Below are 17,085 nucleotides of genomic sequence, written 5' to 3' on the forward strand. Positions count from 1 at the left end.
CGCAACTTTTACCGGGCTTTGCAGCCGCGCATGTGTTGGGCTGGCGCGGGATTTGTTGTTTTGACTGGGCGCAGAAATGATTTCCACCGAAGACATCCTCTCTCTTAGTTCGTGCAAATCACTAAGCGATGTGAAGGAACTAGAGTAAGTTCTCACGAAAATGGGGGGCCGTAGGACGCTCTACGGCCGGTGACCAGTGCTGAAAAGTTGTTGCGGAAATTACGGTTCTGTTTGTGTAGTTGAGTCACTTTACGCTGCTGCGTGTGTGGTGATAACTACGTGGAACATGCAGGAGCCACTGGAAAAAAAAAAAAAAAAAAAAGAAAAAAGCTACCTTGATTTTATGGCTTGTCTCTGACGGTTTCACCTGGCTCAAATACAGATTAGATACAGATACTTTCGACTGATCAACCGGTTCGTCGACAGTAGTTTTCGTTTCTAAATTTTGATTTCACTTTTTTTCCCGCAGTTTGAGCAACAGGGACCTCAGAGTATTGGACCCATGCTGCTTTAAAGGACTGAAAAACTTGGAGAGCCTCGATGTGTCAAGAAATTCGCTCAGAGACGTCCCCACTCTTGGCCTTCCTAAACTCCGGTGCTTGAATGTGGAGGAGAATTTGATCAATGACCTGGCCTTCCTGAAGGATTACAGCGAACTGACGGAGTTGATGGTTGCTGGCAATCCCATCCTTGTAAGTTCAGCAATTTTGTTTTTATATCTTCAAACGCATGCTGTCGGCTTGTCTACCCAGTTCAAGCTCTATTACATTGTAATTCCATTTAACTGAAGCAAATTTCGCAATCTTGATGATGCTGCTTTTCGTTTTCAGTGCATTTTAATAAACTTAGCCTAATGTGGCTCTGGTTTTTAATTCAGACTTTGCGTATTATTTGGCAGAGGTACGGTACGAAGAACTTTATTTAAAGATCCGGAGAAGTGCCACCCCTTAGGGTGACACCGCGGGCCGCTCCCACGTGGGGACAGTTAGACCTAGCCTAACCGCAGAGGTGTACGAAAACAATGTGTTCTCTCCATCCAAATGCAGCTGCTAAAAAAAAACATGTAAAAGAGATGCATGGAGTGTACTGAGTAATCAAAGTACGTCTTGCAGAAGCATTTTGCAGTTGCATGTGTTGGCACAAGTGCACGATTTACTCATTGCAGCATGTGGCTAATAGAGGATTTGTAACCACAGTTAAAGCTTTCTTTACATGAAGGTGTTTCCTTATTATTGGCCAGTGTTAGGACATACCACTCGTGATGGAAGTTTTGGTTTTATGAATGCAGTGGCGGGAACATCGCATTTCTAGCACATCAGATTCATGTGAATGGTGGCAGTGTGCTTTAATATTAAGAAGGCCATGTTAATGCACCAGGAAAGGTGCTGGTTTATACGGATAAGTCGCCTTATATGGTGATGTATGACATTGCGAAATGATGGAAATAGTGAAATGGCTGTTGCTGGTGTGTACTTTCCTCCTCTCACCAGTGAGGAAAACTTGCCAGTGAGGGAAACTCCGCACTACTGAACCACATACTTAGATGATATGTTTTCTTTTCATAGCATAAGATTTAGAGCCCAATACATTGAAAACTTGGTGGATGATTGAGCTTTGCCTTCAAGAATGGAAAGTGATAGCATAACCAGGCCCCGTTCACATCATCTTCTCATTCACTAGCCACACTTTCCCTTCTCAGTGGACACCTCAACCGCGCCATGAGGAAAGAAATGTCCGTGCGTGTAACATTGGCTGTTTTAAAGTCTCCTAGAAGGCCTAATGCAAGTACAGTTGCGAAGAGCCCACTACACCTTATTTCATCATTTTGTGGATCAGTGAAGTATCCACTACATGTCTTCAAGGCAATACATGCACCTATGCGGCTGTACACTTTGTTGATGCTGTGGCTGATGATGACCATCATCAATTATGCCTGAGCACTTTGTAATGGGTAAACCTTTAAACCACCCACTTGTTGTGCAATTCACCGGTGTGATGCTTGGTGCGATTATACGCTCCTGCCACACATTATTGCATATGCTAATGTGACTCATCACACTACATGTCGTCTTTATTATAAGTTTTTTAGGGGCGAAGCTCCTCTTAATCTAACCTTGTCACGCGTCCGGCGTAAGGCGTAACCGGTAGTATACTACGACCCATCACCGATCCTTTGCAAACTGCCCACTACTTCGTCTTTGCAAACATCCCACTACGATCCATCACCGACCATAAAGCCGTTATAATGAAGGGGGAACGGAAGCCACCTTTGCAAACTGCCCACTACTTCGTCTTTGCAAACATCCCACTACGACCCATCACCGATCCATCACTTCACCGACCATAAAGCCGTTATAATGAAGGGGGAACGGAAGCCACGTCTAGCTATCACTTACGATTAATAAAATTTCTTGTATAAATATATACAGTGTTTGTCACGTCTTTGATGATGTACTGGGCTATCGCTTTGATTACTGCTGGGCGAAACCACTGAAGATTTCACGGTGTAACCATGATTGCTTCAGGAGCTTCGCCCAAGCTCTTCATTATTCACCCGTGGATATGCTGTGAATTTTTTTTTTTCCAAGGCAGTTTCAAGCACTGGTGTGGCTCTGTGGTAGAACATCCGACTGCCATGCAGAAGGCCTGGGTTCTAATCCGGCTTGAACACTTGATTTCTATTATTGCATCAGTCGCAAGTTCTCGCTCACGGGCAACGCTGCTGACGCCAGAATTTCTGCAACACAGGCTCCTTAAAAAAATTTTATTGTACAGTCAGTGTCAAATTTTTAAGAACCACGAGACACTAGAAAAAGCTGAATATTTCCGCTTCTTCGGCAGGCACCTGGAATTCAGATTGCCAGCCTGTTCTAAGACGGGCTAACAACATCTACTGTGCAACTCAGCAGAATACAGTCACAAATTCCTGAGAAATTTAATGTTTTATCTGACCCAGTGGTCTCTAAACTTTTGACACAGACTGTTCAATTTTCTTGGTTTTGTGAGCTGTTGAGTTCCGCTGCAGTGATAATCATCTCAACTCCTTAAATGCATGTCTTACCCGAAGGTTGCGGAATCGAATCCCAGCGATGGCAACCACATTTTCGATGGAGGCGAAAATGCTAGAGGCCCGTGTGAAAATGCTTGAGGCCCGTGTACTTATATTTAGGTGCATGTTAAAGAACCCCCAGATGGTTGAAATCTTCGGAGCCCTCCACTACGGCATCCCTCATAATCATATCATGGTCTCGGGACGTAGTAACCCTCTGAGGTACACAAGAAAACTAGAGACTTCCCACCGGCGTCACAGACGGCACTTCTGGTGAAATTTGTAAGGCATTGATGCCGACCAAAATATAAGGTTCTGCTAAAGCTAGCTTAAACGAGTCAAATGTGCAAGTTATACATCCCTCGACGAGGCAGTTCTTTAGATACACCTGAATTAGTTATGGCTAGTCATGGGGACATGCGTGTCCCGTGTACCTCAAATGTGTGTCTCAAGCACAAACGACATGCTGTGTTTTGCTCTGCTGACTTCTGCTTGCCTTTTCTTTTCTCAAAAACAGTCAGCCGACAAGAACATCGCTGTGTCCCTGCTTCCCAAGTTGGCTCTGTTGGACGGAGCCGACTGCCAGCCTCTGAGGAAACTTGAAGCACTCGGCGACAAGAAGCTGCTGCCTCAGGTAAACATATGCAGTTAGTCTAACGACTTACAAAGCAGGGAGAGTGTTGTATTGTCAGAAAATGAGCATGCAAATCCAGCCCAAAGTTTGAATCTATATGATGTTAGGCTTGTTTCACTTAACAGGGTATTAACAGTAGGTGGCAACAAGTTTGTGAAGGTAATATTTGGTGCTTTTGAGATTCTGATGTTTCTACAGCAGTTGGTTGTTATGTGTCCTCTCTTCCTCTGTTTTCTAGTTTTTTTGTGTTCTTTTTTTCTGCCTGTATACCTGTTCCTTTCCTCTGTTCCTGGCCAATCTTGATCTAGCGTTGTTTTCATTCTCTCTGCTTTCTTTCTTGATCACTGTGCTAAAAAAGGAAATTTAAAGGTTCATTTTACTTTGTTAGACACTACCTTAATGAAAACCAACAGACAATGAAGCCAAGGAAGGTATAGGCGGCATTATTTGTAGTCTTTTAACTGTATTGTAGTAATTGCGCTGTATCATTTGTAATTTTGCTGTAAATTGTCATCATTCCCTAGCATTTGTGCTATTACAAAAAAGTTAATTTGTGAGACAAGTACAAACACATTGGATTAAGTAAGTTTAAAAGTCCTGACTTTGAGCACCTCTCTGAAAAACTGGTGGGCATTCTAAAGCCGATCTTGTCCCGTATTTCTGAACCCAGTTCAAGACCCATTCAGCCCCTTTATTTAGGGGGGAAGCCTACAGCCCATTTTTGGAAAGGTGTTCTTCATGCACAGTGCTTTTGTCACTTCAAGCCACTTCAATTCTTTCTGTCTACTCTCACGATGCGAATGAAATGTCCTGTCCTTCTCTTGCTCAGATTTCTCGAATCTGGGAATCCACATTCAAGGACAATCTTCTTCCTGGAGCCAGTGACGAAGAGGTTAGCAACGTGAAGAAAGATTTTTTGAGGCACCTGAGGAGAACTCATTTCGAATGCAATGAATTTTCCGTCAAGTTCAAGAAATTTAAGGTATGTGTATTGAACTCATTTGGCTTGTCGCTATGCATGGTTTATGTGGCTTTGGCTGTGCTTATAGTTTTATTGGTCTCAATGCTTATTGCAGTTTTCAGGAATCACTCCTTGTGCTAGATTCAATGGTATGGCCTGTGCATTGTAATGTTAAAGGGGTCCTGCAACACTTTTTCAACATTCTCAGAAGACGCTGCCGATCGCTAGTCGAGGCCCCTGAGAACATGCAAGCCAAACATTATAAGGCAGCACGTGGCCCTGGAATTTACAATTAATTATCAAAGCCAACTAGAAATCGTTCCCTCTTCTCTCGACAAATGGTGCCATATATCCAAATGACCGCGCTATGTTCCCAAATTCACGGCCATTGGCTGATTTGAACATTGTGGGCTGCATAGTTACTGCGGCCGTCGTGGGAGGCTGCCATGTGCCCGCACGCGCACTCAAGATCACGCTGAAAGTAAGCCGCGCATTCGAAGAAAAAAAGAAACAGTGTTCAAGGTCATGACTCGCACGTGACGCAACTTCTTTCCCCAGTGCCATCCCTCCCTGCTTAGGTTCTAGAGCGCTCGTTGGGACGAGAGAAGAGAGAAAGCAATTACAATGTGCGACAAATCTCTCGCTCGTACTTGACGGATTCTAAACATTTTTGTGCCAGTCGATTCGTGAGGCAATAAGCTCCTTTAGTGAAGCCATTCGATGGTTACTTGGAAAAGTGTTGCAGGGCTTCTTTAAGCTTTAAATTTGACATGCATGGTAGCTGTGATGGGGAAGGAAGGTGTGTCGTGGAAGTAAGACACTTGTTGTGAGCATTCTCAGGACTCGTTAATATTTTTTAAAGCATAAACTATGCATTACGTTTCAGTTAGATTGTCTGAGAAAGTACATGGTGCAAATGTTCTCCAGTCCCACTTGAGCATCAGATGTGCAAAGAGATTGCAGTTTATACCATTCTGTTGGATAGTGGCCAGAGACATCCAAAGACTCATCGGTGCATGAGATGGCAAGTCAATTTGCTAAGGAATTGACCCACAAGTGGCAGCGTTTTCACTCTATCAGTTCAGGTGCTTAGATCACTTATCACTAGGGGTGTGCGAATATTCGAAATTTCGAATATTTTTCTAATAGTGTTTGCTATTCGATTCGATTCGCACTGGAATTTCACTATTCGAACTATTCGAACTTCCCAAAAAAAACGCCAGGCCTGCGCGGAAAGTGCAGCACAGTCACAGCGAAAGCTCGAAGAGCGGCATTTCTAGAGCCCGTTATAAACTCTCTTGTGGCTACTAATACAACTACACTAGCAACGTACCCACTACGCCACAAACGATAATTTTTGTGAAGTTGGAAGCACCCACCACGACATTACTCGTCATTCTGCGGAGAAGCGAGGTACCATCTTTAAGGCATTATGTGCAGTTTCTTGATGCGACGACTGATGACGATGAAGAATTATGACTGAGCCTTTTGTAATCAGTTGGAAGCTTTAAATGACCCACTAGTTACGTACTTCGCATTGTGTGACGCCAGGTCGTTATTTCATTCTCCCACCACACTTTATAACATACGCTAACGTGAGAAAGAAATAGAGAAAGGGAATTAACTTTATGGAGACCCCGAGGAAATGGATCATGGGAACCTTATGGACTTCCTTGGCAACCAATAGAAGTGCACTTGCGCGGAGCCCACTACGCTATAAATCAGAATTTTTGTGAACGAAGGAAGCAGCCACTACGCAATTTTTTGTCATTCTGCGCAGAACCGTGGTATCTGCTAAACACCTGTAAGGCATTATGTGCACTTTGTTGATGCTGTGGCTAATGACGATGAAGAATTATGGCAGACCCCTTTGTAATGGGTTGGGAGCATTCAACAACTCACTCGTTGCGCAATTCGCATTGTGTGACGCCTGGTTACAGAATTCGCATTCTGTGACACTTGGTTGTTATTTTACTCTTCTACCACACTACATTACATATGTTAATGTGGTTCCTTCCCGACATGAAGACTGTATAGGGTCTTTTTGCAAGGCAGTTTCAAGCACCGGCATGGCTCAGAGGTTGAATACTGGGCTCCCACGCTGAGGGCCCAGGTTCGAACCTCGTTCCATCCTGGAATTTTTTTCTTATTTCGTTTTTTTTTTTCTTATTTCGAGCGATAGTGGTTACGGACACCGGCGGCGGCGGCAGCGGCGGACAACTGCGGCGCCAAAAACGGCCGGTGAAATGATCTCATAAGAGCTTTCGCTGTAAAACAAATACAGTCAACGACCGACTGAAAGTGCCCCCTTCAAATTTTCAATATGCTTCACCTCATTACACTCTCGTGTTGCGGCAAAGCTGCCTTTCATGCTCCGTTATGGTCGAACATAGCCAAGAGACAGTCAACGTTCGATTAAAAGTGGCCCCTAGATTTTCAATATGCTTCACCTCATTACACCCCCGCATTGCGGCAAAGCTGCCTTTCAAGCTCCGTTACGGTCGAACATAGCCAAGACACAGTCAACGTCCGATTAGAAGTTGTCCCTAGATTTTCAATATGCTTCACCTCATCACACCCCCGCATTGCGGCAAAGCTGCCTTTCAAGCTCCGTTACGGTCGCAACTGTATTAACTCAAGAAAACGCTGGTTCCAGCATGGAGATGAAAGATGTGGCAGAGGTGGGGGCTCAATTAATGCTGTTTTGGACCTGAAATTTGGGCAGGAAGTTCGAAAAATTGGACGCCGAAGCTTTTTACCATCCAAAATTTCAGATGTTATTATGTATTGATGTTTACGAGGCAGATTTGGAACTCCAGACTTGAAGGGAGCACACCCTTGTCTGCCACATCAGTTGGGCTTCCACAGAAGTTGAAAGAGGAGGAGAGGCTGAGGAAATGGCACATTTGCCTATCACGTGTAAAGTGTTGTCGGCAACACTTTGGTTGCACCAAATCATGTACATAAATACAATTCGACCTCTACATTGCGCTTGAACTTAGCGAAAAGAAACACTTTCATGTTGCTATCTCATAAGAATACGCTTAGGAATCCTCTCTAACTTTTTTTCCTGCAATTTCGCTTCGAAGTATTCGAAAAATATTCTAGAAATATTCGAAAAATATTCGATTCGATTCGCACTCACACTTCAATATTGGAATTCGCTTCGCACCCAAAATTTTGCTATTCGCACAGCTCACTTATCAGTGTATGTGGCAGTGTTTTGCTTAAAAGTTCTTTCATTGGATATGTGGCAAAAACATGTGCTCATCTCGCAGAACATAGCATGGCGTACAATTCTATCAATTTCCAGCATTCCATTTCAGCATTAAAAAAAAGCTGGGTGTTTCCGAGTGTCTCGCAGAAGCACCAGCTGTCGCAAAATGGGAGACTTCTACTGAAATACACAACCTACATTTTCGTTTTCCTTTTTTCCTTTTCAAAGTGCACTAATTCGTTTCCCAGCTCATTTGGCATGCAATATTTACACATGGCTTTATTCCCATTGATTCGTTTCAGGTGGAATCTCTTGGTGGAGAGTTGTTTGAAGAGGAAGTTCAAAGAATTCGTGCCAAAGCCTCCACCAGCACCCCAAAAAAAAAGAAGGACAAAATCAGGCCCTCAGAAGAATCCAGCTCTCCTTCCAAGCGTGTCACATCTCCGACGAGACGGCACCTCATTGATCACGAGCTGGTCAGCAGCAGATCCGTCGCACACGGCTCTGACGTGAACGTAAGCTCTCCGCGACGCCAGACACGGTGTCTAAATAAGTCGACTGAGGTTAATGCATCGAATAGTTCCCCCCACAAGCGAGTTGCATCTCCAAGGAAAATCCTCAACCTCGAAGATCGAAAGCAAGGCGCATCCAGCTCTCACAAACATGACAAAAATTCAAGCTTGCTTCATGCTGGCACCCGTGAATTGAATGTATCGGTAAAGAATGGTTCGTCAAATGATGTGCGACGGTCATGTACACCAAGGAAAAAGCTGAAATATGAAGTTGCTCCTTCTAGGGAAGAAAAGGTGTGTATCTTTCATGTGTGCCTCCTGTGCCCTTGAGTTTCACTAGCAGCAAGTGCTAGGCCTATGTAGAAGTGGACTCAATTTTCTTTTAGCTGACCTCGGATAATTTTTTCAAGTTTCTGTATTTTAATGAAAATTTCATCGAAGAGTGTTCTTCGGTTCAATGTGGGAGTTGTTTCAGACAGTTTGGCTGACAGTTGTATGGTTTTGTAGATTAATTTGGTAACTTAAAATATTTGACTTAACACACCTGGTCTCTGTTCTCCTGAGAATGATTCTTCTTGACATGTTGCACTCACTGGCCTGAATACACGGATCAGTAGTTGGGGGTGAAGGCATGAAAATTTGGTGTAAGTAGCAGTGGTATCAAAGGGTGACTGCGTTCATACAGAGGGCTAGCTAACGTTATAAAATAAATTTTATAAATTTCATAAACCACCATGGGCACTGCGACAACACCCATGTGGACTGGATGTTGAAGTTTCAGAAACGATTAGAAATAATATTTTATTTAAGGCTGTTAGCTTGGTTACTACGTCAATAGTCATCCTGCACTTGATGAGAGGCACTCAGCAGTTCAGTAGAAAAGAATAATTTAATATACATTCAGTGTGTTTTAGTTGCAGACACCACAAATGAGGCGTGACGTAGTGGGGCACTCGGGTATAATTTTGACTGCCAGGAATTCTTTAACAAGCTCTTATATCTAAAGGCAAATGAGCAATTTTGCATTTTGCCTCTGTTGAAAAGCAGCTGATGCAGCTAGGATTGAGCCCACAACATTGACCTTATTAGGGTAGTGCCATAAATCAAACTTTCAGTTAATTCTGACGAATCCTAATTTTTTGGTTGGCCCACTATGTTTTCAATGTATTTTAAAGTCGCCTAATTCAAACTGCCCCACTGCACAAATTCGGTTAATGCAAACTTTTTGCTTGTACATGCCTTGAAATATCTGCTGCCTTTGTTGCTTCTAGCTGAACATTCGGGTCTTTATGTCACTAACAGTCACAAATAAAGCCGATTGCCTGCCCCCTCGTAAATGGCCAAACTAGCCAAATCGCATGCTGACTGAGGAAGAAAAAAAATGAAACGGTCTTGCCTTGGTCTATCGCGTGTCGAGCACTTCCTTAAAGCCACTTTCGCCACAGTACACTGGTGTCATGCGGGAAAGCATCCTTGCAGAGCTGTATATGATGTTGCTGCAGCCCTGAGAAACATTATCAAGAATCAAGAAAGTTTATTTCCAACATAAAGTTGGGGGTCACCCCAGGCAAAAAGCGGCGAAATCCAGCTTGAAGGTGCCTCGGGGCCCACACACAAGGCAGCGTACACATACACTTCTAAGCAACATAAGGGTACTTAATCAACAAAGAATATTTAAGGCTGTAAAAAAAAACCAAAGTAAGGACATAGGATACTGATAGACATAAGACATACATATATACACTGTATACACGTGCATACACAAACCTACACATTACAACATAGATTAGTATGTTGCTCCAAATCATTTTTTTTAGAGCTTCTGATAATTTGAACATAATCCTGGGGTCCCCTTGAGTTTGAATCATCAAGAGCCTACTGTAAATTCGTTGGCACAAACATTAGTGCAGTTTAGTAAGAAAATAAATTGAGTGGACAATACAGCTAGCATGCATCTACTTTTTTTTTTACTTGGAAAAACAATGTGTTTTCAGTTTGTCACAATCGCAATGTCTTGCAGGGAAGTGTGAAAGGGGCTGAAGCATGCATATTTCTTCGTGGCCATTCTCAAGATCCCAGTGACTCAATAACTCAAGTGTGGCAGGCTGCCTTTCAACCAAAATGTGAAGAAAATGGTATGCACACTTTCATTTTTGCTTGTTTCTGTACGTGCATTCACACATTCCTTGGCAAAATTTCCTTGTCCCTAAAAAAAAAAACACTTGCAGGCCATATTGTAATGATGCAAATTTCTTCGCATGCCTTGGGTCACTGTGCTAGTGTAATTGGCCAATGTATTATGATTAAAAGTAGACTTCAATATCAAATTGTCATGCAACATCCAAATTGTAATAGACAACATTGTTTTAAAACTTGCCGAAAATTTTAAAAGGATTTGAATTAGAAAATAATATGTTTGATTACCTCCTTTGTTGCTTTTCCAGTAGTAGATGATTGCTTCTTAGCATTGAAAAAAAAATTTGACAAAAATTCTATTTCGAATCTTGCACCCGTGGTGTCATGAATATTGAGTTTTTTTAACGTATCTGTGTTCTTTCCTCTGGAAAAGTCTCAGTACTTACGAATTGTTCATTTTAGAATGCATGCTAGCTATTTTATATATTTCAAATGTTTGACTAGCTCTAGTCCAAAATCTTGGCTTTGTTATTATCTTGATGCCTCTTTGCTCTTCCATCATGCTTGTGAGTTGTGGCAAGTAAACTAGCACCAACTGTACATTTTTAACAAATCTTAAGCAGCATCCATAGCCACTGTTGGAACCTTCTTTCATTGTTGATTGCTGATGTATCATGTTCATGCTGACATTGTAACTAACCTATCCAAGAGTCCTCCTCTCACTGTCACATTCTGGATTAACTTTGTTGCCCCTCTTTCAATTGCTGAAATGTGCTCATGTATTTAAGTATGTGCATAAGTACACATACCTTGAAGACTATAGTTTCATAAGGGGCTGTGGCATAGGTATTACAAAAAGGTTGACATGGCCTTCGTTGATTCAACTTTCAGATCTGTCGCCCAACATTGTGGCAACCTGTGGCGGCAGAATCGTTAACTTTATCGACGCCAGCACGGGAACTGTTCTGAAACGCTACAAGAGTACCAACTTGAAGGAGGTAAAGGAACACACACTTTTACATCTTTATATTTGTTGCATATACCATATATACATTCAGTATGATGGCTGCTACAGTATGAAAACAAAGATCTCTGTTAGTATGAGCATATGCTAAGGCATTGCTTGGTAGCGAGAGCATTGAGTTTAGGGCAGGAAAGAAAGGTTGGGTGCATAAAAAAAAATTTTAGATTTTACGGAGCAGTTGTACAGTCGTATTTGTAGATTATGGAAACATTCTCTCCTGACAAACATCAGATCTTGAACTCGTCTAACTTCAACATGTTAGGATTGGTCTAGGTGTGTATAAAAGAAATGCATAAGAGAAGAACTGCTTGCACAAGTCGCACCCGCACAGGTACACATATAGCAACAGTAGTACATAACAAACTTGACTGCATTTAGAGCGACTCATTGCTTTATGCTTGAATGTTATATAGCGACATACATACGGCATAATTTCTGCTTATGGAAAAAATGCAAGTTTAGGCTGGGCAATTATGTTTAAAGGTGTTGACATACTCACTGACCAGCTGTGCAGCAGAACTTCCTTGACGTGACTTTAAACTGTCGATGATCTTGGGGGTGAAGGGGGGGTTGAGGATGAAGAGAATATTACTCTGGTCCCATGTTGTGTGTATCAAAACCCTCCTTATCCTTTTTGATGGCTTCACGAGTCTTACATTTCTGAGTATTAGTTACTGTGCACTTCCCGTCGTGTCCTACCTGTGGTACTTACTCTCTCACGCACTGTGACACAATGCATATAAAATGAGGTTCCACTGAAGCAGGGTTGACGTCCTTGAAACATATTTTCCGAGTTTCAGAGTAGAACAAAGTGTTTTCGCGAACCAAAATATACGAGAATTCTGCAGAACACTTCACGAGCTTAAATTGCTCTGGTATTTCTCTTTAGTGTCCCTTTGAGCTGTACTCTAAAAACACTCGCACCTGATGGGACGTATTTCTGTCGCAATAACCATCATCTATCTTGCGTGCTCCTCTTTGCTTTAATGCTGCCCGTCCAGGACTTCCAGGCCACAAATGGCACGCATGAAGTCATCGTGACATGGCATTCTTGATGGAAGAGTTGTAGCAAGTGCCGAGTTTTTCAAGAGAGAAAACGCAAGGAAGGTTATTCTTGCGGGACAGGAAGACACCGTAAGAGGTGTAACCTAGGGATGGGCGAATAGTGAACTTGAGGTTCGAAGCGATTAGTGATTTCGTCGAATAACTTTGAATCGAATAGTTTCAATAGTATATGTTACATATTATAAACTGAAATGAGCATTTTTGTCATGACCCAACTAACTTGCACAATATTTTCAAGAATTGAAACTAGGCATGTGCGAATGTCACTTTCCTGGTCCTAGGTGAAGTGGAAGCAAGTTTGAATAGTACAAGATTTGAATAGCAGTAGGGTCCAAGTTATAAGTGGTATAACAAGCTTTTAAACTTAAAAAATAATTAATCAAGGTGAAGGTAATGTGTACATTTAACCTCGAAGTGGCTTCGCAGCAGTGCGTATTTCCCCTGGAGAGGTGGTTTCACGGCATAACACTTCCATGCTGCAGTGAAATTACCTTTACAAGGGGGTAACATGGGGTCAAATATATGTCCATTGGTTGATTTCGGATAACTTAAATTCGTGTTGAAGTGAATTCGAAAACTGTAATGTTAGTTAGAATATTCAGAGTGCTTGAATATCCGCTCATGTCTGATGTAACCGCTTTCGTAGCGTGGCTATTGACAAATATGGAAATGCGTCTTCCCGTTTAGGAATTTTTCTGCCTGGCATGGACGGTGTTGCCCATTGGTGGTCATCAGAGTGCTGTGCTTGCCGTGGCAGGCAAAGCCCACGAGGTGAGCCTTGTCCACCCTGAGCAGCTCGTCTGCTACAAGTCGTTCCAGGCGCACACCAAGTACATCAACTGTCTGCACTTCTGCCCCAGCCAGCCCACTTGGCTTCTCAGTAGGTGGCCCCACTCTAATCTCTGAATTCAGAAGTTTGAAAGTTAACTTAACCCAAGACATGTGTATGATTACAAAAGACACACTTTTGGGACCCCACAAATATGTTCAAGTGTCCGTACCGATTGTTATGTGGAGGAAAAAAACGCATCTATTGGAGCTGTTAATATTACATAGTCATAAGATCAAATAAAAGTCTCCGAATTAAACAAAACAAACACAGTACAAAAGAAAATGTCACAGAAATAACAATTTTTTCTAACAATATTTTATACTAACATGCATCTTAGGAGGAAAAGAAAAATAGAGACAGTGAGCAAGCATGTGCAGTGCTATACATTGTCAATAAAAAGGTGCTTTAAGGTTTTTAGAAATGTATGCAACGTACCGTATTTACTCGAATCTAGGCCGGCCCCGATTCTAAGCCGACCCCTGAAATTCGCAAAGCCAGGAAAGAAAAAGAACTTAATCATTGTACTCGAATCTAAGCCCCCCCCCCCCCACTTTCGCACATCGTTTTTTCGAACAAAAACATTGGCTTAGATTCGAATAAATACGGTATTTACTCGCGTAACGATCACACTTTTTTTCCAAAAAGAACTCATAGGGTCCCTTATGCATTTGACTAAGACGACTCGAAGGCAAAAGCCATCTTCTCTTTCTTTTTCTGCGCAGTCAATATATTGATTCTCCCCCACCCCCTTCCGAAAGCTTTCTGCACCTAACGTGGTTTTGCACTGCCTCCGTGATCAGCCCGTCTTCGAATAAGCGACGCTGTCATACGATGAAGTCAACATGTGACATCATGGTGACATCACAAATTTTGGCGATCCGTGACGTCATGATGGCGTCATATGGTGGCGTTATCACGTTATGATGATTTTTTTGCATCATTCGTGTTGTTTGCTGACGGCGCTGACGCCGACGGTCAATTTTCGCGCTTAATGAGGCATTATGCCAGAATGTTCTTGCGAATCTTTCCTTTGTTTTTCTATTCCTAACTGGGTCCCGAGGGTAGGAAATTGAATGGGTCTTGTCTTATAAACTGGCTTTACTGGCTTAAGTGGCCTAAGCATCTTCAAAAACTTTTTTTTTTCCTTCTTGTGTGTTAACTACAAGTCTAGTTCACTTTATTGTCTCCAGGTGGAGGCATTGATGACAACATTCACCTGTGGGACATTGGCATTCCCAAAGCACCGGCTATCAAACTAAAATTGTGTATGTTACTTTGCACTTATTTCTCTTTTTGAGTTTGCCTTTCCTTTTGTTTCTATTCTGCTTTTGTTTTCTCCTGCCTGTTCTCTATTTTTCTTTCAAAACTCATTGGTCATGTACTGAATACTTGAGCAGCGTCAGTATTGTTTTCGTCCGGTTAGCTATCATTCCAACTTGCTGGGGAAAGCTTACATTTTTAGTTTATATGGCGGGCTGGCTTTGCATTCCTTACTCCAGAGTACAAGCCAGGTTATATTACTTTGTATTGTTTGTAGACTGCTCGCAACACAGAATCTGTGTTTGGTCTGCATCTGTCTACATCTTCTGAACAGCGATGATTAGCTATCATATTTACGTATGTATTGGTTGTTACACCTTTGCAATAGCAATGTGGTTGCTTTTACCTCCGTGAGCAACATGCTCATCCTGGCATTGCTTGCTTTTCTTTCAGGAACTTGCTTACTCTCAAACCAAAGTGCGAGATCTTACAGCTGTGTGTCAGCACTCGGAATGAACTGCTCCTGGCTGCCTGCCATGGCGGTCTGTTTGGCTGGAAGTTTGACCAAAAGTCGATCGTGAAAGTTGACAGGTTTGTACGTGAAGTGCTTTCCATTTGCTCTGCTCCGGCTGAAGAAAGACTTAATCAGATGATGATACATAGCAATAACGTTGTCAAATATTTAGAATGAGCGGAGTAGAGGGCACTTTTGGTCTGTTTATCGTGGTGTATATGTACGAATGGATTGTGTGGCCATTTGTTGTTGACTCCTTATTCAGCATTGTTGCGAGAAATGTTAGTGCAGGAGGAGAGGCAGCGAAGGGGACATAGACATGCTGACTTGTTAAGGAAATCCTGTTACTATTAGATGAAGTAATAGCTACAGGGGGAATATTGATAGTGTTCTTGCTTCTGTTTTCCTGTACATGTTTATTTACCATTTATTTACCATCATACTCAATGGCATTGCAGAGTGGAGTGGGTAAGAATACAAACAAAGAGACCAAAAAAATGTGGGTAGAAAAGCATGAATAAATTTCCAACTGGCTAGCACTCATACAGTGGTTTGCAAGTGAAAAAACTGGGTCAGCTACGCACTAGTGGTGTGAAGACTGAGGAAGCGGCAGAGCTGGTGGCGTTGCCCTCCTCCTTTCCCTCCTCACGTTCACTTCCCTTTCCCACCATTTGCTATACTATACTATAGTATACAACACTGTGCTATACTTTACCCTCACCTCTCCCTTTCCCCTCCTCACCCTCACTTCCCTCTCCCATGCTTGATATACAAGACTGTGCTATACTTTACCCTCTCACCTTCCCCTTTCCTTCCTCCTCTACATCACTTCCCTCTCCCACCACTTGCTATACTATACAAGACTGTGCTGTACTTTACCCTCTCACCTCCCCTTTTCCCTCCTCGTCACCCTCCCTTCTCTTTCCCACCGCTTGCTATACCATACTATACATGGCTATGCTTTCTGTCTCTCTTTTTGTGTGTTTCTTTGCATCTATTCAACTCTCTGTTTCTTTCCATCTTTTTTTTTCTCCCTTTCTTTCTATTCCTGTATGTTTTTTCTCTCTTTCTCTCTCTCTATTTGTTTCTTTGTCTTTATTTTTCTCTCTTTCTCTGTCTTTCTATATCTCTTTCTCTGTACTCGTTCTCTCGCCCATCAGAGTTATTGCATTCCCTGCCGGACAAATCGGCGCACGTGTTCTAGGAGCGAACTAGAAGATGAAGAAGAGGACGAAGAGAGGGCGTGCCGGTCCATGATGATGACAGCGTTCGGATTCAGCAGACACATTACGCCCGGCTTAAATAGCTCCGCTGTTAAAATAACAATGAACACGTTTCTAACTGGCTAGTACTTATACAGCGGTGGTTAGTGCCTTGCAAAAATGGTTATCATCGATGGATGCCATGTCAAAGGGAAGGTGGTTCCACTCAATCACTGTGCGCGGTAGAAAAGATTTGGAAAATGTTTTAGTTTTACAAAATGGAACACCTACCTTATGGTGATGATCAATGTGATTGGACAAAGATTGCAGTGTTAAAGTAAATGTGTCATGAAGAGCACTATCGTAGTATATTTTGTTAAGGGGAGATGCTACTCGAAGACACTTTTTCTTTAATATTCACCCTAGAGCAATGAAACTTGAGTTGGTTATAGAACTTTTTATGCTGATTTCAAATATATAATTAGTTTTCTTGCAAGTTGCATACTTTTAGTTCTGCAACATGACAAAGTGAAAAACTTAAGCCTTTTGCCCCCCCTCTTTTCAGACCTAAACTTCAATAATTTTTTACAATTGATAGTTCATAATGCTTCAAATAAAGTGTGGAATGCAAATAACTAATTAGGAAGTCCATACAAAATATGTACTAGACGTGAAAAAT

At 42.2% G+C, this 17,085-nt stretch overlaps 1 protein-coding gene across 1 annotated transcript in view; it reads left to right on the forward strand.

Annotated features, from left to right (window-relative positions):
• Nucleotides 1-17,085, forward strand: part of LOC119389967 (leucine-rich repeat and WD repeat-containing protein 1) — a 22,638-nt gene continuing 5,553 nt past the window's right edge. Inside the window, exons 1-10 of the mRNA XM_049414598.1 lie at nt 1-144; nt 470-692; nt 3,567-3,683; nt 4,513-4,665; nt 8,164-8,667; nt 10,394-10,508; nt 11,401-11,507; nt 13,286-13,478; nt 14,621-14,693; nt 15,144-15,281. Coding sequence (XP_049270555.1) covers nt 77-144; nt 470-692; nt 3,567-3,683; nt 4,513-4,665; nt 8,164-8,667; nt 10,394-10,508; nt 11,401-11,507; nt 13,286-13,478; nt 14,621-14,693; nt 15,144-15,281 — 1,691 coding nt within the window. The 5' untranslated portion in view covers nt 1-76. The remainder of the gene's footprint in view (nt 145-469; nt 693-3,566; nt 3,684-4,512; nt 4,666-8,163; nt 8,668-10,393; nt 10,509-11,400; nt 11,508-13,285; nt 13,479-14,620; nt 14,694-15,143; nt 15,282-17,085) is intronic.

The sequence above is a fragment of the Rhipicephalus sanguineus genome, chromosome 4 (genome assembly GCF_013339695.2).
Source record: "Rhipicephalus sanguineus isolate Rsan-2018 chromosome 4, BIME_Rsan_1.4, whole genome shotgun sequence".
Taxonomy (NCBI): Eukaryota; Metazoa; Arthropoda; class Arachnida; order Ixodida; family Ixodidae; genus Rhipicephalus; species Rhipicephalus sanguineus.